Source organism: Wyeomyia smithii, chromosome 3 (assembly GCF_029784165.1).
Source record: "Wyeomyia smithii strain HCP4-BCI-WySm-NY-G18 chromosome 3, ASM2978416v1, whole genome shotgun sequence".
Lineage (NCBI taxonomy): Eukaryota > Metazoa > Arthropoda > Insecta > Diptera > Culicidae > Wyeomyia > Wyeomyia smithii.
This window is the reverse complement of record NC_073696.1, coordinates 66,325,341-66,350,898: the sequence shown is the minus strand read 5'-3', so window position 1 is coordinate 66,350,898 and position 25,558 is coordinate 66,325,341. Positions and strand designations below refer to the sequence as shown.

The 25,558-nt window shown below is 36.4% G+C and overlaps 2 protein-coding genes across 3 annotated transcripts in view; one reads left to right on the top strand and one right to left on the bottom strand.

The window, feature by feature from the left end:
- LOC129731617 (uncharacterized) overlaps positions 1–25,558 on the bottom strand; it is a 111,367-nt gene that overhangs the window by 60,500 nt on the left and 25,309 nt on the right. For both annotated transcript variants that reach the window (XM_055691742.1, XM_055691743.1), the window contains one exon: positions 11,247–11,331. In XM_055691742.1, the coding sequence (XP_055547717.1) occupies positions 11,247–11,331 (85 nt within the window). The remainder of the gene's footprint in view (positions 1–11,246; positions 11,332–25,558) is intronic.
- LOC129731620 (uncharacterized) overlaps positions 2,837–25,558 on the top strand; it is a 143,438-nt gene continuing 120,716 nt past the window's right edge. Inside the window, exon 1 of the mRNA XM_055691747.1 lies at positions 2,837–2,967. Coding sequence (XP_055547722.1) covers positions 2,962–2,967 — 6 coding nt within the window. The 5' untranslated portion in view covers positions 2,837–2,961. The remainder of the gene's footprint in view (positions 2,968–25,558) is intronic.

The following is a 25,558-nucleotide window of genomic DNA, read 5'->3' as shown; positions in this document are numbered from 1 at the left end:
TATATATATATATATATATATATATATATATATATATATATATATATATATATATAAATATATATATATATATATATATATATATATATATTCTTTTGTTGGAAATGTGTTTTCTGGCTTTTAGAGAAATAAGTCAAAAAATGAATCCTTCTTATTTACTCGAAAACAACAACACAATTATGCAAAATGCACATTTTTTTGTTTTTCTCTGATTCGATTATATATAAAATCCGATTATATATAGTCACAAAAAGAACGGAGACTATATATAATCGAGTCCGACCTGTATTACCAAACAATAGTTAAAAATCCGCAATAAACAGAAGGTGAACTAAAACATATGGACCGTTCCAATAATTATAAATACACTTACGATTAACCGTCATTTCAAATAACGTGCAGTATTCAACCAAACGTTGGCTGCGTCCTGTTGTTTACATCCAAAAGAGACAGATGCTGTCATTTTTTCTAACATTTAGTGCGAAATTTTGAAAATGCGTGGCCTTTCTCCCGAGCAAAGAAAGCGAATTGTGCACAAATGGGGCACCGTGAGTGGTCTTTCTATAAGAAAATTAGCCAGAGAAGAAGGTATAAGTGTCGGAGCAGTTCAAACAGCATTGCGGAAGTATTGTGAAGAGTGCACATTTACTGATGTCCCAAGACGTGGTAGAAAACCCGGGCCTGTTGATCCCACAATGGACAAAAAGGTTAAGGAATACTACAAGCGGCATCCTTCAGTATCAGTACTAGATGTGGCGAGAAAGTTCGGAACCTCGGCGAGTAACGTTATGCGTGCCAAGGGAAGAATGGGTCTGCAGACCCGTCGGAAGCAGAAGCAGCCAAAACGAAATCCAAAACAAGCTGAATCTGTGAAACCGAGAGCTCGGAAGCTCAATGATAAACTTCTGACCAAAAAAATGGGGTGTGTTATCATGGATGACGAAACCTACATAAAACTGGACTATAAGACTCTGCCAGGACCGCAATTTTATACATCACCGAAGGGAAAGGATGTCCCTGGACCAGTGAAAGCCATTCACACCGAAAAATTCGGCAAGAAGGTAATGGTTTGGCAGGCCATTTGTTAATGTGGGAAAATATCTCGTCCATCCATTACGAATGACACAATGAATGGTAAAATTTACGTGAAAGAGTGTTTGCAGAAAAGGTTGTTACCCATGGTTAAGCAGCATAACAATCCTCCAATCTTTTGGCCCGATTTTGCTTCCTGTCATTACTCTAAGGATGCGCTAGGGAGGTAAAAAACAAATAATGTCACATGTGTCCCAAAGGAGATGAATCCTCCAAACTGCCCTGAAATTCGCCCTACTGAAAGTTTTTGGGCTTTGACCAAGGCAAAGCTGAGGAAATATGTCAAACCAGCGGACAATGTTGAAAAATTTAAAAAAGATTGGCTTAAAGTGGTAAAAATGGTCGGAGTACACACTGTGCAAAAGCTTATGAGTAGTGTTAAGAGAAAAGTTAGAGAACTCGCGTATCTTACGAAAAATAATCCCAACTTGAATTGAAACTGGAAAGAAAACACTTATTATCTATATTTCAGATTAAAATGATCCGAAGAATCCTGTATTTTTCGTTTTATTCAAGAAAGAAGATGTATTTATAATTTTCGGAACAGTCTATAGTCCATTCTTCCTGCAACAGGAACTATCATTACAATCGCCACTCGTGCTCCAAAGAGACAAAAGCATGAATATAGATAGAAACATCCAACTACTGCTAATACTACTACTACAACTACTACCACCAACTGTAAACTACGATCGTTGAGAATCGTTACAATCCTATACGATGTTGTTGTAAAAATGTCGTACGCTGAGTAAAATTTTATGCGCTTCAATTGCGCATGCGTTGCAACTAGTTCATTCACATTTTTACCACAGAGCATAGTGTTACGGGATGATGTACGTCGTTGTCTACCCGTACTCGGTGTGTTGTACTCTAAAGCTCATTTAAAGGCAAGCTTTCAGCGTTTATTGAAAGAAGGAAGAAAAAAAAACACAAGCATAACAGTTTCCTGCGCTGATGGTAGTTGCGGGAACTTTGTTTGTCCGTGATTTGTTTCTCGCTCCTACCGTCTCTCTCTCTCTCTCGCTCCGCCATTCATTACGATTGTAAACATTACACAATTTCTGCTCATTATAACAGCTACAATTTTTACAATTCACAAAATAGGGAAGTTTTTATTTTTTATTGTTTGCAATCACAGTGAACAGTTACCGGCCATTTTTTGTTGTTGTCTCGCTATTTGCTCTCGTAAATGACTCAGCAATAACCATGCCCCATTGATGATTGCTCCGATCAATTGACGCTGCATATTACACTTAATGGGAACGATAAACACAACAATCATGCTGGGCTAGCACTTCGATTCTCGTTTCCCTGTCTGGCTAGATTCGTCCGGGAATTTTTCCGGCCCCGAAGAGCCTAGCCAATAATAATGGCCCTCAGGAAAGGGAGACGAAGAAACCAGCCAGAGGGAAAATGCTTTTACATCGGAAATGGTTTGCTAAAAATAGCACTCTAGCGAACCCAACTACTTAGCGGACGTTGACGGTACGCCATGGTGCCATGGATGTGAGCATTCGATTCAGTGCAACAGAGTGAGAGAGCGAGAGAGAAACAAAACGTGTGCATCATGCTTCCAAGCAAAAACCATCGTCGTGCAGTAAATAGCACACACTGAGAGCCCCCGGATTGGAGCACGGTAATAGCAGGATGGAAGCCGGACCGAAGCCCTTGACTCAGTAATAGAAGGGCATACTGCCGTGAGCATCAGCGTACATCCAAGTAGCGGTTCTGCGCACACACACGCGACGATGACGTGCGAAAGGGGATGGATATGACGATCGTTTACCAACAAGGACTTATTGGGAGATTATATCATAACATGACTTTTCTTCTGTTTAGCTGGAAAACGGGAATCAGCGGGATTCCGGAATGAAGGTAAGCGACGAAGTTTTTAACAACGATTAAAGTATTACTTTTAGCAGACTTTCAACATCTACTGATACCAGAAAACTTAAGGTGGTGAATTTTTCACCAAACTTATTATACTGATCAATTATTAGCAAAGAATCCCTTTATCGCTCTTACGGTCGCAGCATTGATACCTAAAAAACTGAGTTCAATTTGAAAATTCAATCCACACCAATTTTATTCCAATATAATCCAATCCCATTCCAGTCCTAATCCTGATGGCAGTCTCAATTCCATTCGCAATTCCAATACCAATCTAAATTTGCAGCAAATTTTGAACACAATCTAAATTCCAATTTGAATCTTCATCCCAATCGCCAATCTCAATCATCATTCTCATCTTGACGACAATCCCAAACCTATGCTTTGTACCAATTCTAATCCTTATCTCCATTCCAATATCAATTCCTATCCAGAAAGCGGTTGTGTATTTTTTCTATGAAGGTTTATCAAAAATATTAATACCCGAAATATTATAGGAAAGTAGAAAAGGACCATACGTAACCTCTATAGAAGGCACAATAGTAGTGCAAAAATGTATATATCTAAAATCAAAAATAGAATTTTGGAAATGCAACACGAGTAAATGTACAGACTGCATAATTGATGAAATGGACAGTAGAACCCACGAAGAAGTTCTATGTCTGGATTAAGCAAAACATTTGATCGCATTGAGATAGTAATAATACTCTGCAAATTACAAACACCTCCTGTAATTATCTCCAGTATCCCTCAGAGCTTTCATTTGAGATCTTTTCTTTTTATATTCTATCTAGGTGAAATTTCCACTATTTTGAAGTAACTGAAAGTACCGATAACTGAGAAATAAAAAATGAAAGTGACATGAGTGTATTCCAGAATGGAATGCACATATTCTACGTATGGTGCAGAAAAAGTTTATGAGAATTGAATGTAGAAGAAACACAACCTGAACCCCAAAGAACAAAACCATAAATTGCAACTGTTAAGGGAAGAGGATATTCAAACATAACAAAATAAAATCAGTTCAATGCCAAGTGAGTAGGTAGCATAATTTTTGGATCGGAAAACATCTTTCAAAAAGCAACGAAGAAAAATTCACGATAAAATTTCCTCGTTAACATTAAGTGATAACCTGCTAATAATTCCAACTCATTTCCGCAATTTGCAACAGTGTACACAAAAAATGCACATTTTTGAAACAAGTCGTCGGTAGATATCCATAGAATGTTTTGGCACAAATCACTCGAACCAGACACCTAACCAATACCGTATGACGTAAGCAAAACGCGTGTAAGGTACATTCACTAATTCTAATTCCAATAAGAATTTCTGTTCGACATCATCAGTGGATGATTAGTCAATCCACAAAACAGCTCCAATGACCTTGAAGAAAAAATTACCGCACTGTTTGACAGCAGGAGAGTGAACGCTCGCAATGTCTTTTTCTTCTTTCATACTACTCATTTCGTACTAGTCATGCTTTTCATCGCAAAGAAAGTTATTTTGAACACTGTCAACTGATCCACAGCTGATTGAGCTGATTTTGAGACAGAAATGTGAACGAAACGTTTTGCTTTTAGGACCATCCGTGTGGGTGTTTGTAACTATGTTTTGTACACATGAGCATAAGTACAAATAAATTTCTTACGAAATAATTAAACTCATCATAAATCATATCCCAACAGAGTAATATTCGGTACACACTGTCGTGACTGATAGAGTGATAAACTGCGGGAAACCACTATTGTAGGAATACGGTTCACAGCCAAAAACAACCTTTGACGCCCGGCTAGGTGATAGGTCTCCGAATAAAGTTCTAAAAAGCGGCTACATGCCATGCATATTCCCACAGTCCCTCTCGGGGGAGGACGAAATTAAATTTTCAACAAACAGTTCCAGCCAGACACATGGATTAATATCACGTTACCGCCTCCGAACGGCATGTGTAATATCCACAGCAGCGTAGTTTTCATTTGTGCGAATCCAACCGTAGAGAGTAAAGGCATCTTCATAATCAAGAAGACCTGAGTGTACACTCGATCTCGTTTGTGTGCGGGGCTACGTACTACATCTAATATCTGAGAAAATCAGATGTGGACCTTTTACTATAACTGTGTGATTTTTTATATCTGTATCTGTTGTATTTTGTTATAATTATAATATAAATTCTAATGCCATTGATTAATTCGTGTGAACGTAATTTGGATATTAGAGCTTTACCACTATGTTAAATTAAAATAATTAAATCAATTAAAAAAAATAAATAGAATTGCACCGCAGCTTCAATTTCGACGCAGTTTTCTATAAAAATATTCTAAACACAGAAAAATAAATGAAACACTGGAAAACGCATATTTTGTCGTACTTCGTTCGTAAAATGCAGTTTGATGAGCGAGAACGAGAAACTAATATAATAAATAGCAATGCTACCAGAAAAAAAAATCTTTGATAGCATAAAATGACACCTTTAGCACATAAGAGCATCTGTGCAAAGTTTAAGCCAAATTAAAAATGAATATTAAAAAATATTTAAAAATTGGGACATCTTTTTGAAAATGCTCTGCATATTTTCACATCTTATCTTTTTTCTTTGATTACTGCTAATTTTGATGAATCTCGTGATTAACCTAATGACTACGCAATCCATACCTTCTATCGAAATACGTTTGTTTTTTTTAATGGAACTTGAGAATGGTGATAGACAAATACTTAAACACTTGGAAGCGTCGAGTAATGGATGGTTTTTGCGCGCCGCTCGGAGAGATTCGCGGTGCTTTACAAAAAAGATACCCATCGTTCGCCTTCGCAACTTCGCCGCCAACGCTGGTCGATTCCGTCGCTCACTACGATGACACAACTCTTCCTTCCCATCGCAGTCGTGAAGATGCAGAGGCAACCTCGGTCTCCGACAACAACGACTACTACAACTCCTTCCTTACAATCGCCTTTCTCAACCTAACGACCGTAAGCATGTGGCCGGCACCGTTTTCGATCTATACAAATCGGAAGCTACTGAATTGCTGTACATTGAAGATGGTAAACTAAAAATTGCATTTTAAATTATCTTAACAAACAAAAGCGACATGAAAATCAAAACACTTTCATGATAAATATAATTCACTTTACAACAAAAAAGATTTGAACAGTTTTGGAACAACTGAAATAAATTTGAAAAAACCTAAATTAATCCACCTAGCGGTCAGACCCAGCCTTTCTCATTCAATTTTTTATTTGTAAAAACAGATTTACATGAACGCTTCAATCCAATAAATGTATATTCACTCTTTAGGGTCTAAAATATTGATGTTGTAATCTATACATATAAAAATGCAGTCCGGTCTGTCTGTCTGTCTGATCCATATAGGCTTGTAAACTACCGAACCGATCGACGTGAAAATTTGTATGTAGGGGTTTTTGATGCCGATAAAGGTTCCTATGATAGTTTGAGACCCCTCCCTCTTCTGGAAGGGAGGGGTCCCATGAAAATGAAACATAAATTTCTGCACAACTCAAGAACAAACCAAGCAAATGAAACCGAATTTGGTATGTGGATGTTTTAAGGGGTAACTAATATGTCCATAATAGTTAGATGAAACACAAATTTGTGCACATCTCGAGAACTAATCAGCCAAATGGAACAAAATTTGGCAGGTAAATGTTTTTAGTGGTAACAAATATGTACATAATGGTTTGACACCCGAATCCCTCTTCTATAAGGGAGGGGTCCCATAAAAATGAAACACAAATTTCGCACAGTTCAAGAAACAATCAAGAAAATACAACCAAATTTGGTATGTGAATGTTTTTAGAGGTAACAAATTTGTCCATAATGGTTCGACGCCCCTCCCTCTTCTGGAAGTACATGTTTCTTAATTTCTGCACATCTCGCGAACTAATCAACTAAATGGAACCATATTGGCAGGTGAATGTTTTTAGTGGTAACAAATATGTTCCATAATCGACCTCAGACAACATTTTGGATTGTAAGATGCAACTTCCGGTTTCTGGAAAACAGCCAAAAATGGCCGATTTCCACCCAATATAATAATATCCGGATCTAGAATAATACACAGGAGCTAAAATCGACCACAGATAGCATTTTAAATTCTAAGATGGCGACTTTCGGTTTCTGAAAACAGCTGAAAATGACCAAATACCACCCAATATGAGTTTTTCTTTAACCAGTATGCCGTTCAAAATCCAGAAATTGTCCCCAAATACCATTATGAAATCCAAAATGGCGACTTCCGGTGTCGGAAAAATAGCGGCAAATGACCAATTATCACCCAATATGGGTATTTCCGGAACCGTAATGATGCACTGGAGCCACAAATCGACTTCAGACAACATTTTGAATTGTAAGATGGCAACTTCCGGTTTCTGGAAAACAGCCTGAAATGGACGATTCCCATTAAATATTAGTATTTCTGGAACCAGAAAGATGCACAGAAGCTGAAAATTGATCACAGACACAATCTTGAATTTCAAGATGGTGACTTCCGGTGTCTGACAAACAGTTGGAAATGACCAAATACCATTCAATATGAATGTTTTCGGAACCAGAATTACGCCCAGATGACAGAAATTGATTTCACAGGCAATTTTAAAGTCCAAAATGACGACTTTCGGCTTCTGAAAAACAGTCCAAAGTGACCAAATATCACCCAATATGAGCTTTTCTTTAACCAGTATCCTAAATACCATTTTGAAATCCAAGATGGCGACTACCGGTTTGTGTAAAACAGCATAAAATACTATCCAATATGAGTATCTCTGGAACCAGAATGATGTTTGGAGCTAACAACTGTCCTCGGGCACCATTTTGAATTGCTGAATGGCAACTTCTAGGCAACAGTGGGAAATGACCGAATAATACTCAATATGGATATTTCCGTAAACGTGATGATGCATAGAAACCAAACATTGACCCTGGACACCATTTTGAATTTAAAGACGACCACTTTAATTTTTGGAAAACAACCTAAATAACTAAATACCTCCCAATATGGGTATTTCCGGTGTCATATTGATGCCAGAAAATCTGCTGAAAATTACCGAATACCACTCAATATAAATATATTTAGAGTTAAAGCGATGTACACAAGCCAACAGTTGAGGATGTTGTCATTTCGATTAAAACCAATCATTTTAAACGAGTTGTTATTTGACTTTGATCATATCCTATGGCCGATTGGTTAAGCATTTGCAGACTTTAAACACATCGCAAGGAATCAATGAATTTGAAACGTTCAAATAGTACGATACCACACTTAAATTATGTTGTGGCCACATATATCGATCAAAGCAGGTATAGTTTTAAATAGTCTTTGAATTTCTTTTCTTTCCATAACTTTTGAGCCATATATCAAATTGTTATGAAGTTTTTTATTTGTGAGTTTGAGAGATGACTCGTTCGTATGACACTAGTAATGTTCAAATAAGTCATGTACTCTTTGAGATTATAGACTTTTTTTGTATTGTTAACAATTTAATACATAACAGTTGCTTAAGTTCGATTATAATCAAATGAAATGGGAACGTGTAGGGCAGCCAAACTTTGAAACCACGTGTTCAATCATAATTCATCAGTCAACCCTTAACTAGCCCGCTCATCTGATCTCAATATTGATCAAATCGGTTGAGTAGTTTCTGAGATAATAAAGTTTCGTGATTTTCACAAGTCGGTACATTACAGATGAAGTTACAGTTCGATTACAGTAAAATTTAATAGGGTCTTCTGAGGCAGCTAGACCATTCATTTGAAACTAATTTTGTGGAAATCGGGCTCAGCCATCTCTGAGAAAAGTGAGTGAGTCCAAGTAGTCATCGGAATATGGTCCTTTGCATAGCTGGATTTCACATTTTTAAACATAACAGGCAAACTAATAGTCCGATTGCAAAACAAATCAATAGGGTCTTATGGGGCAGCTAGACCTTCCATTTGACACTGATTTTATGAAAATCAGTTCAGCCATCTCTGAGAAACGTGAGTGAGATTAAACAGTCTTCAGAACACGTTTCTTTTCATAACTTTTGAACAACATGTTCAATCTTTATAAAATTCAAAACTTAAGGGTTTTCCAGGTATCCCGTTCTTTTGAGACCAATTTTGTTCAAATCGGTTGAGTAGTTTTCGAGATAATGATGTTATATGATATTTACTATTTGATACATAACCTCGAAACTAAAAATCCGATTACAATGAAATTGAATAGGGTCTTATGAGACAACAAGACCTTTCATTTTCAATTAATTTCATGAAAATCGGTCAAGCCATCTCTGAGAAAAGTGAGTGAGAGTAAAAATCTGCACATACACACACACACACACACACACACACACACACACACACACACACACACACACACACACACACATACAGAAAATGCTCAGCTCGTCGAGCTGAGTCGAGTGATATATGCCATTCGGCCCTTTGGAGCACTTTTATACTTTCGGTTTTGCAAGTGATTGCTATACCTTTCTAGGAGAAAGGCAAAAAGTTCAATATTTAAAAAAGTTTATTTAAATCCGTCAAACAACACGTGAATACTGTAATTATGAAAATCTGACAGCTCTTAGTTTGCACCCACAAAAACCGCACTCAAAATGAGTTAAGTGTATGTTGCGTTCCACCGTGGGACCCGGTGACAACGGCGGCGACAGCGAGATTGCGAAGGATTAGAAAAGATACCACCCCGGCAGCTAGGGCTGAATGTTGAGAACCATGCGGTGCTCTTTTCACGAACACAAATCTTAATTACGAAGAGTTATGAGACTACTTTGAAAGATATATGTATATCATAAGCAAGCAAATGATGATCCAGCAGCTCGTTTGGCTCCGAGTGAAACCGTGCAGTAATGTTACGGGCGGAAGAAAACGGATCGGATTCCCAAGCTAGCGTGAGGACTGGGTCGGACGACGAACGGATGGCCGGGTTTTGGGCCGAAGAGATCCTCATGAGAAGCGGCTACTGCCGTAACTCAACGAAACACGCTGGACATCAAATTATGCGGCAGTCAGAGCCATCCGACGACAAAGACAGCGGCGATGACGATGGTTGTTAGTCTGAAATGTCCATTTTAATTGCTGCAATGAGCTGAAAGCTCTGCACCGGACAGCTACCCGCGTTGGAGTGAAATGGGTAAGGGCATTCGAATCGTTTGGGGATAATCTACTGTACAGATAGTGCAGACGCACGATGCCACAGGATGCTGACAAATAAACAAGTTGAAGTTTGTACTTTTCGAAAGTGGAAAATAAGAAGGCATTGCGGAAATGTATAAAATTATTCAGATTGTTGATCGATTTTTGATATAAAATTGTTTCTCTGTTAAAACTCATTGAGTATGATGACTAAGCAAGCAGTATCTGCTAATAGAGCAAGTTTTAGTAAGAGAGTGCTAGTATTATCGACCATGTGAAAATTAAATTTGTCGTGGCTAACATACCGCCATTATATACTCTAATAACTATATACAACAGCAAAGTGGTTGTGACGTTTGAGCCAACTGATTTCTGAATTAACATCTGGAAAGCAGTTGGATGAAAATATTTAACTTTTTATAACCCAAATTTAAACCAAAATGCCGTATAAACATACATATCAGCTTCTACAGAGCGATTAACTGAACTAAACTACCCTAGTGTTTCATAACAGTGAACTAATACAAGAACACTCTTGATAAAAAAAAATAATAAAGGATGTCGGTAGCAGTAAAACGAAATTGCCGAAAAAAACCCCTAAACTGTGAAAATCATCAACGAACCGTCTGCATGACGGTTGCAAATTGGTAGTTTAAATTAATCAATTGAACACAGCAAATGTCTCCCTCGACGGAACAAAGCGCAGTGTCCGTGTTCAGCCAAAACGCTTTTCTGCCTGGCCCCCGCCCGGTTCCAATCCCGTCAGCAGTACACACGGCCCGTGCCGAACCGAGCCGTTGGCGTTCATGCTTTCGCTCTTCGTCTCGCTCCGTACTTTGACGTAAAAAAAGGCTTGTTCCAAACCTAACATTGAACGAAGGCAAGTCAATAACGAGTTTCTAGAGGACTCGTAAAGGTCACCATCCTGCCCATCCACCCTTACAGCACCGGCCCGACCTGAGAACCGGACACTACTACTTGGCATGTGCCGCTGCGTTCAAGTATCCGAGCCGAATTTAGGAACAACTGGGAACAGCCCGAAACGCAAGCGAATAGCGTATTTAATGGGCTGTGAAGAGTGACGCATATAAATGAAAAAAAAGGTGAAGAAGAAACTTACTCAGCTCCATGTCGTGTTCCTGAATCAAATCATCCTCCTGATCCAAGTCTCCATCGGACTCCGTGCCCGAATCGTGACCGTCAATCTGTAAATTGGCAACAAAGAGAAAAGAGAAGAAACAACACGAGTGAATAGATTGAATTCAGATTACATTATACGGTTGGTATGGCGTGGCATGGCATGGCCCGGAGAGGACAGCATCGAGTGAAAGATGCAAACCTTTCGGGTTACCAGCCTCGGTTTTTTATTGCTGGTTAACCATTACTCCCGGAAACAAGGTAAACACAAACCGGTAGTTTTTTTTTCTATTTTACGATTTTTAGGAACTAGTAGATAGTTAACTCAAGGGACTAAATAATTACGAAATAATTAATTCTCAAATGGTAAGACTGTTAAGAACTTGACATTACTACTTGTGTATTCATGGTAAATGTGACGTTCATACATATAAACTATGTAGTTAGTTCTAATGTTTTGATATTCGGGTTCGTTTTATCTCAAGAGATTTGTGAAAAAATATAAAAGAAAGATAAAAAGAATTTTTCTGACAACTAACTTAATTGCTAACCGACTGTCTATGTATAAACAAATTTGACATAGCTTCAAATGTTTCAACCCCAGTATGTCACACAAGTGAACCAAACCAAACAAAACGCTTTAAGGAGGTTTCCTCATCAGTCGGTTTTGTTTATTTTTTTCCGAGGTGAGAAAATGAAAGGGTGGTGTATGAGACACGACCGCAAGGTTAACGTAGAAATACGACAACCTGTCTTGCAACATGTTTGGAAACACACTCGATTGGGGTTAGTCAATTTGATGGTGTGCAACGGTAAATTTCAGTGAAAATTCTCTTCCAACTCTCTGTTTTTTTTCAAATTGTTGGTAACCTTGGAGGGAAGCGTTGTTTTATTGGCTTGAGGTCATTCGAAATAATGTTGAAGGTTTTCTATCACAACTGATAGTTTCCTTTCTAAGAAAAGGCAAATACAAACATACTTGCAACTGAAGGCTAGCAAACAAAATCAAATTAGGCTAGATTATCTGCAGTCCTGCATGTAATTTCACAAATTTAGAAAGAGATTGTTTTGAAAAATCACTCTTTTAGCGCTATTAGCAACGTCTAGGTGAGTGGTGGAAAAATAATAACTTCTTCAATCGAGTGATTTGCGGGCGCTAAAAAGTGCCATTGCACAATGCACAATGGTCCAGAAACCAAATTTAGGGGGAAATTCGTGTCTAGAGCTCTATAGCAACATTTTAGAGAAAAATTTTCTTTTACAAAGTTGTTACATATGATAAAACGCTTATTGAAAAATTATCAAAAATTAGGGTGACCAACATTTTCGATGCAATCAAGTGTCTGACTTTTTTGTCTTTATAGATAGAAGAAAAATTTGTTCTACAATGTTATAGCTCCATTAATTTTAAGTAACTTTGTAAAAAAAAGTTTTCTCTATCTTTGAAAACAACTGATTTATATTGAAAAAACACATTTTGCGCTCTAACTTTTTCATTTCAAGGTTCATCTCAAAACTGTCTTTGAACGACTTCTAGAGCTTTTTAAGAAAAACAATTTGCAATGCTGTCATCGTAAATATCTCATCTTTTCTCAAAGTTATTAATATTTTTCATCAAAAAATATGCGATTTTCATTTGTATGTCATTCTTTTTGGGGCAAACATAAAAAATATCTATTGGTCTCATTTTGAAGGGCATACTTGACTCTATAAATGGAAGAATTTTCAAAAATATGTTATTTTTTAAATTTGAATAAATTCAATTTAAAAACAAGACAAAAATTTCAGTAATGTTATACATTATGAATATAAAAACACCCAGATTTATTTTTTGGCATTTTTTCTTATAACTAGGAAAATTTACTGTAATTTGATCCGAAAAGATTGATAGTCGATCAACTGGTTCAAAAGTTATGAATTTTTGCCTTTCTCCTAGAAAGGTATAGCAATCACTGCAAAAACCAAAGGTATGAAAGTGCTCTAGCGGGTCAAAACTCGTATATCAATCGACTCAGTTCGACGAGCTGAGCATTTGCTGTATGTGTGTGTGTATGTGTGTGAGTATGTGTGTGTGAATGTAACGCTCTCCCAAACTCACTCGATTTTCTCAGAGATGGCTGGACCGATTTCAATGAAACTAATTGCAAATGAAAGGTCTATTTGCCCCACAAGACCCTATTGAATTTTATTGTAATCGGATTTCTAGTTTAGAGGTTATGTATCAAAATGTAAAAATCACCAAACAACAATATCTCAGAAACTACGCAACCGATTTGAACAAAATTAATTTTAAATGAACGGGCTACCTAAAAACCCTTAACTTTTGAATTTGATGAAGATTGAACTTGTGTTCCAGAAGTTATGGAAAGAAACGTGTTCTGGAGACTGTTTAATCTCACTCATGTTTCTCAGAGATGGCTGGACCGATTTTAATAAAATCGGTGTCAAATGGAAGGTCTAGTTGCCCCATAAGACCCTATTGAGTATCATTGTAATCGGATTTTTAGTTTAGAGGTTATGTATCAAAATGTAAAAATCACGAAACATCAATATCTCAGAAACTACACAACCGATTTGAACAAAATTAATTTCAAATGTTATGAATTCAGAAGTTGTTCAGATTCAGAAGTTATGGAAAGAAACGTGTTCTGGAGACTATTTTATCTCACTCATGTTTCTCAGAGATGGCTGGACCGATTTTTATAAAATCAGTGTCATATGGAAGGTCTTGACGCCCCACAAGAGCCTATGATTTTTTTTTGCAACCGGATTATTACTTTGCCTGTTATGTTTAAAAATGTGAAATCCAGCTATGAAAAGAAACATATTCCGAAGACTACATAAACTCACTCGCTTAATTGGCTCCGTAAAACATTAATTTGTATTGTGCCGTGTCAAATAAATGTGGTGTGAACAAAAATAAACTCACTCGCTTTTCTCTGAGATGGTTGAACCGATTTCCACAAAATTAGTGTCAAATGAAAGGTCTAGCTGCCTCATAACACCCTATTGAATTTTGCTGTAATCGGACTGTAACTTTGTCTGTAATGTATCGAAATGTGAAAATCGCGAAACTTCATTATCTTAGAAACTACACAAACTCTTTGAACAATATTGATATCAGATAAACGGGCTAGTAAGATGTGGTATCGTACTATTTGAACGTTCCTGGTATCGCTCGTGATTAAAATTGTTCGAAATTAAGAGTCATTTCTCTTATTTCGCTATTTTTTAGGCACTAACATTACGTCAAATTTCATATTTTATACTTCAATAACAACATCAATATTTTAGAACCCAAAGAGTGAATATACCCTTTATTGGATTTAAACATTCATGTAAATTTATTTTTACAAACAATAAGTTGGAATGAGAAAGGCTGAGTCTGACCGCTAGGTGGATTAATTTAGGTTTTTTTTTTTAATTAAATACATCGAACACAGTCGTTTTTATGGTCACCCTATTTCAGAGCTTGATTGCATCGAAAATGGTGGTCACCCTAATTTTTGATAATTTTAACCAACTTTGTAGAAGAAAGTTTTTCTCTAAAATGTTGCTATAGAGCTCTAGACCCAATTTCTCCCTAAATTTGGTTTCTGGACCATTGGGCAATGGTCCAGAAACCGAATATAGGGGGAAAAATAGACCTAGAGCAATATTCAAAAAAAATTTTTTTTACAAAGTTGTTGCATATGATAAAGCGCCTATTGAAAAATTATGAAAAATTAGGGTTACCCAAATTTTTGATGAAATCAAGTACAGGTATACCTCGATTTTACGCACATTTTCGTTTTTGAAATGTACGTAAAATCGAATTGAGCATAAAATGTAATCAAAATTTTTAATTATTCCATAGCCCCAAATTAACTTCGTGATCGAAAATATGCAAGAAAACATATAAGGGATCATCCAATTAGTATGTAACGTTCGAAAGCGGGGTTGGAAAGTTTAACAACACATAAAAACAATATTAAGGGTCCAAAAAAGAGAGTGACATAGAAGCGGGGCGGAGTAGGTAAATATTTGCGTTACGTAATTAATAGACGTTTGCTAATGTACCGTGGAAAACTCACTCAGAGATGCGTGTATGTATGTGCGTCTATGTGTGTATGTGTGTTCATTTTTTTAACCCACATACTAATGCTGACCTCCATTGAAAACAGCTCCTCTATCTTGTAACAGTAACAGTAATCAAGGATAAATGTACGTAAAATCGAAATACGTAAAATCGAGGGTGCGTATAATCGAGGTATACCTGTATCTAACTTTTTTATCTTTGTAGATAGAAGAAACAGTTGTTCTTCAATATTATAGCTCCGTTAATTTTGAGCAACTTTGTACAAAAAGTTTATTTTCTCTCTTTGAGATCAACCGATTTAGAATGAAAAAGTATATTTTTCGCTCTAACGATTTTATTCCGATTTTCACGTTGAAATCGTCTTAGAATTTGAAGGGCACATTTGACTCTATATATGGATAATTTTTAAAAATATGTTATTTTTCATATTTGAGTAAATTTAAAAATGACAAAAATCAAAACGATTTTATATATTTTGCACAAATTTATTTTTCTAATATTTTTCTTAACCCTCTAGTGCCTAGTGTCGCCTTTAGACGGTTTTTAGTTAATCAATCAATACATAAAAAATGTTTATAAAGTTTCATAGTGATTTTTTCGAAGTCCGTTTGAAAATTAACTTGGGCACTAGAGGGTTAAAACTAAAATAATAACCTTTAAGTTGATCCAAAAAAATTGGAGCCGTTTCATATGGTCACCCTACTTCGGAACTGGTCGCCTTGATGACCCAACGAAAAAACACGGGTTTGATTAATTTCGACAAAGATCCATACCTGAAATTGGACACAGTTTAAGCAGTTTGGGTTACCAGTTCCGAAATAGGGTGACCATTTCTTCTATCTACAGAGATAAAAAAGTTAAATACTTGATGCCGTTGGGTCACCCTAATTTTTGATAATTTTGTAACAACTTTGTAGAAGAAAATAAATAAAATATAACTATCGAGCGCCAAATTAAGTTTCTGGACCATTGTGCATTGGTGTGTCACAATAGTGACATGGGATGCATATGACATGGGTTTATTTTCATTCTCAGCGGATAGACAGATGCTCCAGCACCAACGACATTTCCTTTGCACTACAGACGATGAATTTGACCTACCGGGGGAATTTGAGCTCGGCACGAGATAAAGGGGATTACGTCTTTCCCTTCTTTACCGCCCTCGCGAAATTCCGAACGATAAATTTTTGTATGCTACTTTTTGTACCAGGCTTTCGAGGGAAAGCCTCGTAGACTAGGAAATGACATGAAAAATACTTGTCGCAAAAAATTTCACGCATAAAATCGAATTAGTTTAATAGTTAGCATCAAAACATTTAATTTTCCATACTTTGGTGGACACATATCTTGTTTTTCAATTTGAACCTCTAAAATGTTTTGACGTAGTTCTACGTCAAAAGCAATACAGATAGATAATCTTTTGCATTATGTTAAGGTAGCTCGTAAGGACCAAATGGACCGAGTGTTAGCTCATTTTTTAATTTACGAATTTAGAACGTACAGAGAAAAGTTTTTAACGAAAGCAAAATATCAACATTTTAGTTATTTATGATGAAAATCTAAAAAACGACAAGATTTTTCGTAATCATACTTTAAATCTCATCGCCGGAACGACGATTAGAAAACATATCCAAAATAAGCCTGCATTTTTTTTTGAACTTTATTTTGTGCATTGGTATTTTTTTCGAGTCACGATATCTCCGCAACGGCGCATATTGCATTTTGTGGATAGGTGATTGTTATGTAAAATTTTCCGCTGAACATATTGGTGACATCAGACTTTAAAAAAAATTGGGGTGTTTTGAGATAAACGAAGTTTTAGTTTTTAAACGTAAAAATATCATTATTGGCAACGCTGTTTGCAAAATCTGATGATGCCATTCGATTGTAAATTTATTAACCTTTAAAAAGAGTGTCTAATATTGTCTGTAGCTTTTACGGCCTCTGAGATATGATGTTTTTCCAAAACATGGAAAATGATTTTTTGTCAAAAAATACAAAAATGGAGGGCCCCGCAGTTGGAGGTGGGTTGTCCGATTGACCCAAAACTCTGAATATGTCAATTTCGACCTAAAACAAGTCATTTTATTCATTTTGAAGCGAATCGGAGAGAGTCGTTGCATTTGCCTGATCACTTGAAATGGAATGACCCATATGTTGTTTCACATGTAAAATTTCAATTTTAAGACTTCCCATTTGTATTGAACTTGTTTGGGTCTATCAGGTGTATGTAATAAGCAAGTTATAAGAATTATAACCTCATTTTTTTGTCTTTTTCGGGATATTTTATATTTGCGCAATGAAGGCACATCTACTTATATTTCTGGAATTATTGTGAATTTTGAAACGGGTCTTTGTGAGATGAAACTTTATAGTACTTGGCATCGTTTACCATCAATAACTCGAAACTGTCAAATTTTGAAATGTGCTAGTATTGAATTCAACTGACGATGTATGCCAAGTTTGGTGAATATCGGTCTAGGTGTTCCAGAGATATGGTAGAATATGTAGAATATGTATATTAGGGTTGCAGCGAAAAGGGTCACTAGGAAAATATTTTGTTATTACAGTGATTTTTATCAATCGAAAGCATTGAGAGTCATTACAAAAATCAATCCAACTAAATTTTATTTTATGAAAAAAACACTTCCAAAATAACTTTGAATCTGTCGATAAAAAAATATAGGTACTATTGAAAATACCAATTTGAAAGTAAGAAATAATGTCAATTTCAACACAGTGTAGCAATAACATCAATAAAGTATAATGCAACCTGTTTAAACAAGTCACATACAGTACCTACTGGGTTATGGGCCCTTTCTAGTCACATACGGCGTTTGCTGGATTATAGGTCCTTTTTTTAGTTTTTGACCTTGTTGAGAACCGTATAGCGCATTATTGGCATTATAGAACTCTCAAAAGCAACGTGAAAGCCATTAAGGAAGTGAAAACTATATGGAACGTTTGGATTTATAACAAAATTAATGTAGGTCTTAAAAAAGTAACTTAAACTATTCCATGCCACATATATATTTGAAAAGCGGTTCTGAACTACTTGAAGAACCCTAGTTATTTTTTCCCTCATTTTACGTCCGATTTGCAAATTGGTCGCAAAATAATTTCAGCGATTATTGTCTGGTAAACAGTAAACAGTAATAAATCAATGGCTTCTCACTACCTTGATCTTTGCAGACAGTTGAGTGAACGTCACACAATGAGAATTGAAGAGTAAACACAATATCAGCATCATATTTTGACACTCTGTCAATCGAGCATAGACATACGCTAAACGAAAAGTCAACAATGAGAATGAGCATCCGTAGAACAAATTAGCAGTCACGCATAGCCGAAACGCGAAATGTTTTTGATAAAGTTAACCCTCGGTGGATTGAAATATTTAATAGCTGAATGAAAGGAAAGGTGTGCTTGGTTTATAAAATTCAATGCACATTTACTTCAGCCAGGAAATGGAAATCCTCTCAAAGGCAGTCTGGTTGAAAATTCATTGATTTCATTTCGGAAGAGTTTGCACCATTGGCTGTCAAAGGGTTAACCTTACAAAATAGTTATTCGCGGCCGGGCCCTCTTCCACAACAACACACATCAGTCAGTGCGGAAACAGCAAACTAAACAAAAAAAAACAAAAAGAGTAACAGCACAAAACCGGGAACTAAGACCGAGACTTTCCGGTTCAGTTGCACTACGCCGATCTGGCCGTAGTAGTAAACCCACGCTGGAACCTGCTACAACAATGTTTCATTTCAATTCAAGCCCCCATACAGTGTCCGCGGTAGGGTGTGCTAGTTCTAATATGGAAATAGCGAGCTTTTGACAGGGCCTCTAGTATATGTTTTTTTTTCTTTTTATCGGTGCACAGTACAGTGTTTTCTTTGGATGGAATTCGTGAACACCTTTTTGCTACACATGCTGGTAGATAGATAGATAGATGGATAGATAGATAGACCCTGCAATCCGTACATAGGGTTACAGCTTTTAAGTGGAATGGAGAAAAGTGGATGATCCCCGCTACTTCCACAACCCCTTCCGATAGATGCGAAGAACAGAGAGAGAGCACGTCGGCACTCGGCAGGGAGTCCGGACGTAAAACCAGTTTAATTTTTCGGACAATAGAGCACACAGTATTCCACGCAAACCGGTCCACATCTACATTAGATTGGCCAACGAGCTGCTGAATGATTTATAACAATAATACTAACAATGTGTTAGATCGCGACCGGTGGATCCTCGTTGCGTCGTTCCCCTTTGTCGCTGTCGTACCGAATCTGACGCCAAACTGCGGGTTATTTTTTGCCAACTATTTTTTTTGTCAGCAGAATCGTTCCGAAAAACGACACCCCATTTTCGAAACGTGCAATTTCAGCTGGTTTACTTTAACCGTATGTTTCATTAATATAAATTACGGTTTTAATTATGACGATATTGTCGAATACATTCGTAACCAGTACGTTCAGTTGTTTTCTTCTGAATGCTAGCATATTGATTTTAATTATAGCTTGTAGATTTGATTGCTGCCCAGAAAAGTAAACGATCAATCAATCGTAAATTGATTACTGTTATATTCATATTGTTCAGATTGTAGTAATTTCGCTAGACAGCTACGTTTTGGCATATCTCAGCATCGTCGTAGTAAAAGATCTCCTGCATGCGCAAACGCTGAGCATCTGTTTTAGCAATCAGCATCGAGGTCTGACATATCAATCCAATCCTGAGCCCATTCCTATGCGAGTCGAGTCAAGATAGAGGAGGTGCTACAGTTGTTTGCAATACCGACGTCAATGGCTCAGTGCAAAGAAGTAAAAAAACTTGTTTTCGTGCTATCTTCGTCAGCGCGTACAGCGTCAGTCGACTCGAACAACCGAACGGTTGTAAAATGTTTTTCGATTCTTCTTGATTCGCGTGTACACTAAACAGCAGAGAAATAAAAAAAACCGGTCGACAATAAACCGGGGAATGTTTATTCGATATATGGGAGCGTAAAGTGGCGAAAAATAGCACACAACCCAAGTCCATGTGTGTACATTCGCGAACCGATCACGATCACGCATTCCGTGCTGTCGGTGCCAACACCGACCGGTGTGATGATAATGTCTGCCAAACTCGAGATCGAACTACCCAACAGGGTAGCTCTGATCACAATATTTGGTTTCATTGAGCTTACGATGACATTTTAATCCTCGTAAACGATGACAACGTTAATCAGAATCATCACAATCAAATTTTTTAAAATAGATAATAGTAAACTGGTTTTTGATAGCGTTACTGCTTAAAATAGAAAGCAAAAAATATCTGGGAACACACTAAAGCCACTCCTGCAGAACTTGACGGAAAATTGGAAAAAAGAGGGACCATTTTTATATCAATCATGAATAAACATGAATCGATGGAACTCGCTATTTGGGATTCAGTAATATCCTATAAAACGACTCAATTGCTATTTTTATATCGAGTATTTTTGATTGGAATGAAATATTTTTGATATGTTCTGCCATTCAAGATTTTATTTTTCATTAAACATATTGTTTTTCGTCAAGAATAACTTTTCAATAGGACGCAGTGGCGTAGCCAGAAATTCCGTCCGGAGGGAGGGGGCACGCTTAGATCACTCACTTTCAATACGTGTTGCGTTGCAGTAGAGAAATGAGTGCGAGACAATATTGACGAGAGAGAACAGGTGTGAACTTTTGTAATATGTCTCTGTTTACTATACGTGCCCCCTTGCAAATACAATTATCACTATTGTTGAGTGATAAGGCACCTGCATTGACACGCTTAATGAAGCCACCTTTTCGGGATTCAATAACCGAATCTCTTTAGGCTGTAAACAGCCACTATCAAGAAACCTTAGTCTGCGTTTGAGTAATGCACCACAGCTGCACAGCAGATGTTCCGAGGTCTCGCTTTCCATATTACAAAAGCGACAGACATCATCCTGAACCCGGCCATTATTAAATGATATCTGCTCGGACAGTGCCTCGTTACAAGGTCTACGTATGTAAAAAGAGTTCTTTTGTTGAGCTTATGAGCTTTTTGGAATAACTTACATTTGGTGTTATGAAACTTTAAGATTGAACACACTTGCTACACTGCACAGTGGCTGGCCTCTGAACATAAAACAAGTCGGAAAAAACCTAAAAGTCTTTTTTTAAATTATTGGAAATTACATATTATTACAATTTTGGGATGGTGAACTAATTTCTGATGTCAGAAAGTGTTGAAAATAGCAATTTACGCACCTAAAGTGCCGTTAGGCCTTTTTCATGATCAGTAATTTTTTTTGCTCCAATCATGCTTAAAATTTCAATAGAGGAACCGCTCTTATATTCATCTAAACATTTATATATTCATCTCATTTCTCTTATTTGTAAATTTAATGTAAAATTTTACTCTTTTCAAGCAAAAGTAGTTTTATTTTACCTCTCGATTCAGTCGAGTAGTCGGGAGTTAAGATCGATGAGAAGAGCAAAATAAAAGCGACGAGAAGAATATTGATGCTAAGATGAATATTGGGGTGGTTCCCACACTTATTTTTCATCGAAAAACTTTAGAATCGTTTTTTTTTTTTTTTGTTTGGTTCTTAGAGTACTCCTTTATGAATTAGGGTGGTGCAAAAATCGTAATAATTCAATTAATTTTATTTTGAGAAATTTTCAGCTTTTAAGCCGTTTGACAAATTCAAGATATTTTTACGATATGTTAGAGGTCTTTTAAGGAAAATTATGAGATCGTACGGTAGTTTATTTTAACGTCATTGGAAATATAAAAGACGATATATTTTTTTTCTCATCAATTCAATTCATCCTCTTTTTATACAAATTGTAGTACTGAAAGCGGTTCACAAGTTTATATAAAAATGCTTGAGACTACTGGAAAAAACTTCATGTATGCTTCCCAGTCGATCATTTTCTTCAAATATACGAAACTGAATATTTTACAACTGACCACCATACGTCTCCATAGTTTTATTTTCAAAATATCTCCCTATGAGCAACGATGTGCAAAGCAGGACCCAAAAATCTGAAAAGTACAATATATCTCCCATTGATCGTAGGTTATCCGATCGTTCCGACCTGTTTCACAAGATTGTACGGTAGAAATGAAATTACAAATACATGTTTTTTGGGCTTCTCTGCAGTATGGTTCACCTCGATTGACAAATTGGTTGTATTTTTGGAAAATCTTGAAAATCAACCAAAAAGGACATAAGTTTCTCTTCAAAATAAAACTTATTGGATCAAAATCGGATCGAAACTGAGGGAGTTACAGGTGGTAGAAGTTAAGCTAAAAATTGTGATTTCAAACATGAAAATCATCGAAATTGCTTGATATAGCAACATTCAAAGTGCGATAAAAAATCGATATCTCAACCGATTGTCATAAAACTTTGGGAAAAGGTCATTTACAGTTTGGGAATCTACGGAAAAATGCAAAACATCAAAAATATTGACATGAAAAATCGAGGTTTTTTCCGGCCTCCGACCACTGTGCGCTGTTTGACTGTCAGAGCAAATACAAATATTTGCATGTTTGTATTTTTTAGTCAGACAAATATTCGCACATTCAAAAATTGCAAAATTCTTTGCTTGGCCAATGTCCTATAGCCACTGGAATATTGGTTCCAGGGCCGAAGATTCCTGCACCAGTTTTTGTGCACTTACAAAATTTTTCCTTATTACTTTAAAAGCTGTCTACTTAAAAAGCAATAAAGCTCTTTACAGTCAAAAAACATACTGTCATATATTTCGCAGATGTTACGGGAGTACGACTATCTAATAATGGTCGTTTCAACTACATGCAAAATTTTCATTGTCGAAATGTGTTCCTTTTCCCTCTCCAGTCAAGGAACAACACATGCCGTCGCGTATGTTGCACATGTTACTAGTTTCTTCTATCCCCAATTCATCCGGTTTGCGTGAATTTGATTGTTCAGCTATTCACGGATTTCCGATTTTTATATATTATCTGAAAGAGTGTAAGTTTCTGAGTAAAACGTGATTTTTTAAAACTTTATATCATTATCCTTCGATTTTTAAATTAAGAATAAAAATTCGCTCTAAATCGCCACAATGACAATTGGGTTGTTTAGCTATCCGCAGATTTGTGATTTTTATATATCATCTGAGAAAGTGTAATTTTCTGAGCAAAACGTGATTTTTTAAAACTTCATATCATCATTCTTCAATTTTAAAATGAAGAATAAATGAATAATATGAATAATGAATAATGAAGAAAAAAAATTCTATCGCTGTCCTTCGCTTTTTAAATCACGATTTAAAACTGCTCTAAATCGCTACAATGACAGTTGATATATGGGCGAACTGTCATTGTAGCGATTTCGAGCAGTTTTTAATCGTGATTTAAAAAGCGAAGTACAACAATAGAACATTTTTGAAAATCACGTTTTGCTTTGAAAATGCAGTTCTTTTAGATGACATAAAAAACTGATATAGCTAAACAACCCAATTTGTATATAGGCGAACTGTAATTATAGCGATTTCGAGCAGTTTTAAATCGTGATTTAAAAAGCGAAGGACAGCGATAGAATTTTTTTTCAAATCACGTTTTACTTAGAAAATGCAGATCTTTCAAATGATATAAAAACCTGATATAGCTAAACAACCCAATTAGTTTGTTCGTTGTACTCATCCGGAGTAGAGAAAAAAGAACTGCTAAGCAGCATTTTCTCCGTCATACAGTTTGCAAATGTTGGTGATTTCAAAGACTGCATGTGCGTCTTGAAACCGCATCACGATCTGTAAACTGCGTTATGAAAAACACAAATATTTGCTTTCTTGCAAGCTATCTAAAACACGTACTCATCGCTCCATGGAAACTCATTTGGACCTGTTTGAAGATACAAAACTCGTGCCCATCTAGAACAACATTTGCAACTCCGGCAACTTCCATTTCAAGTCAACACTGCGGAACGAAACAGTGGTATTTATAATTAAACATTTGAAGTTGACGGGTTAGATTCTGCTTATATGTGAATGAAGGGGACAGAAATGAACTTGATCGTTGCAGCAATACAAATGCATAGAGTGAAGTCTCGATACACATGCGTTGCGGTTCTTGGTTGTATGTTCTCCTGCAGAAACACATAGGGGAACTACTCTATTATTCATTTCAGCCCATATATTCATCTCATACAACATGAAAACACAATTGAAAACAGGAAAAAACGCTAATTTTCCAACTAAACCAATCTGCTATTTCTTGGAATGCATTCTTCTTAGTTCACTTTAGATTTCTCATAAAGTAGAATCCTCAAAAACTCACTTTAAAGCTCCAAATTGAATATTATAGTCGGGTATCTACACTCGAAAACTCATTTAATTCAATCACCTGACTCAGAAAACAAAATCCGCGCATTGTTCTACACGGCTACAACGGGACTCGTTCAGCAGCCAACCAAAGTTTTTTTCATCACTAGCGGACCACTTCTTATTATAATCACTGAACAGAATCACTCACTACACTAAGAATACTTTATCTTTGAAATGTTTACCTCAAGTTTCCTAAAACAAGCTTGAATTAGCAGAAATATATGAGATGAATTTCTACAATTCCTAAATTTCAACTGTATGTATTTTCATCTGTTTTCACTGCGTTGAAGAAAATCAAAAGTTGCCAAATCAGTTTCTGTTCTGTTCTGTGCATCACAGCAACAAATTCTTATGCGAAATTAAGTTGCAGTTACATCTCAGTTTCATATACAATGACAAAAAAAGCACAGGAGGTGGAGCCAATTGCAACATTCTCGTTGCTTCAACACAAGTTTCAAGAATGAAACCGCAATGTGTTATGCATGGAATTTTATAACAACATGGTAAATGCTGCGTTGCAAGTTCATGGCTCAGTTTTAAATATTGCTTCCCTTATCATGCCAATGCAATCGTCATTACCGGTTTTTAATTTTGCTTCTTCAATTCATCAGTACCTTAGTGTGATAATGAAATTCAAAGCAATTTATCATATCGTTTAGAGACCCACACTTTTTGGACGACTTCTAGTCCAAGCACCAAAGAGTTACAACGCAGTAAATAACCTCATCTCAAAAACAAATATAAGGCGAACGATCGAGCAAAAGTTGCTGTTACATGGCTTCAGAACATGACAGCAACTTTTAGAAGTATTTTTGTGTGTTTGTTTTTTGTATCTCGCAAGCATCACACGTTGGCAACCTATATGCTCCACCC